The sequence below is a fragment of the Lottia gigantea genome (assembly GCF_000327385.1).
Source record: "Lottia gigantea unplaced genomic scaffold LOTGIsca_243, whole genome shotgun sequence".
NCBI lineage: Eukaryota > Metazoa > Mollusca > Gastropoda > Lottiidae > Lottia > Lottia gigantea.
In genome coordinates this window covers 114,495-116,026 of record NW_008708717.1, presented here as the reverse complement: position 1 = coordinate 116,026, position 1,532 = coordinate 114,495, and the positions used below count along the sequence as shown (strand labels likewise).

Here is a 1,532-nt window from a genome sequence, read left to right as displayed (position 1 = left end):
TCCATGCCAAGTCGTACTGCTTATTGGTACCTGTTTTCCATGGAGACAAGATGATGGTGATAGAGGATTCCTTAAATCCTTGTATTTGTGTCACCTTTGACAATAATTGCAGCTAAAGATAGTTTCTATTGAAGAGGATGGCACTGGTAATTGTGTCTTGGTATCCCAGTAGGGAAAGAAACAATTATTTCTAAGAGTATTAGAAACCAAGGTTGGGAATGAGCTGGAATACGGATGGCCCTGTCTAACTTGTATTAAGCAGCCAGTCAAGGGAATGCTCATAAGTGGCTGCTTACTAAGGGGTGGTGCTTAATAGAGGTATGGTTTACCCAGGTAAGAATGACAAGTTGATATTTTGAGATAACATTTAATAATAACAATAACAATCCATGTATAAGAATAGAAATGGAATTAACGATGTTTAACATTAAAATAATCTTTTAGACATGTCTGTTTTACACTTTTGATTTTCTTCTTGCTAATTTTTCCCATAATAATCATAACCGCATAAACTAAACCTATATTCATAATCATTAATATTTGTTTAAATTCGTATATTGATTATACAAGAGGCGGTTCAAACATCGGTAAGCGCCGCCATGACAAAAACAGACTTTGAATTGAAACGATATGCTGATGAAAGATTTGAGAATCTTGCAAACAGGATAGAAGAATGTTCAATATCTCAAAATGAAGTGTCAGACATAGTTACTGAAAAATGTACCCAAATGGATGAAACGAACAATACAATTGAAACATTAAAAAATAAAATAATCAACCTACAGGACAACATGAATGAGCTAGCGCAATACTCCAGGAAATCTCATATTCGTATTTTTGGAGTGCCGGAAAGTGAAGGGGAAGTTGAGATAGCCCAGGATATTTTCCGAAATAAACTCAACCTACAGTTCGATCTCATTATAGACGCAGCTCATAGAGTTGGCAGATTTAATACCCCCGACCTAAGTAAACCTGGGGTAACGATCAGACCCAGAGGTATAATCGTAAGACTTTTGAGGAGAGACCATAAGCAAGCCATAATAACGGCCAGAAGAAAACTAGCTGTAAGCTCCATATCAATATGTGAAGACATGACTCTTACAAATGTGAAACTTTTAAAAGAAACTCAAACATAAACAGATAAAAACGCATGGTTTACCAACGGTAAGATCAAGGCTGAGGACTATAATGGACATGTGATTAGAGTTCAAACACAAACAAACATTAACGATGAAATTCTAAAAAACTAGAAATCGTAGCTAACTGACAAAGTGATATATTATATTGTAATACAATGTTTGCCTGATAAATAGAGTAATTATAACTGTGTTAACCTGTGTATATGTATATATTTAATGCTATGTAAAGCAAGTTAATATAAACCCACGTGTGTGACGCTTTAAACATCGTCTGTTCTCACTGTATTATGCATGTAGCCTGACTTCTTTAATCTGTAAACCAATGAGATTGGCTGTGGACATGTCAATCTTTAGTTTGAAACCAATGACATTTGAGGGGGGAGGGGAGATTAA

General features: G+C 35.2%; 1 protein-coding gene across 1 annotated transcript; it reads left to right on the top strand.

Moving 5' to 3' along the window:
* Positions 1-599: 599 nt before the first annotated feature.
* LOTGIDRAFT_175127 (hypothetical protein) lies at positions 600-1,136 on the top strand (the record flags this gene model as incomplete). Its single annotated transcript, XM_009055469.1, has 1 exon — positions 600-1,136. The coding sequence occupies one exon, from the start codon at positions 600-602 to the stop codon at positions 1,134-1,136; it is 537 nt and encodes a 178-aa protein (XP_009053717.1).
* Positions 1,137-1,532: the final 396 nt, after the last annotated feature.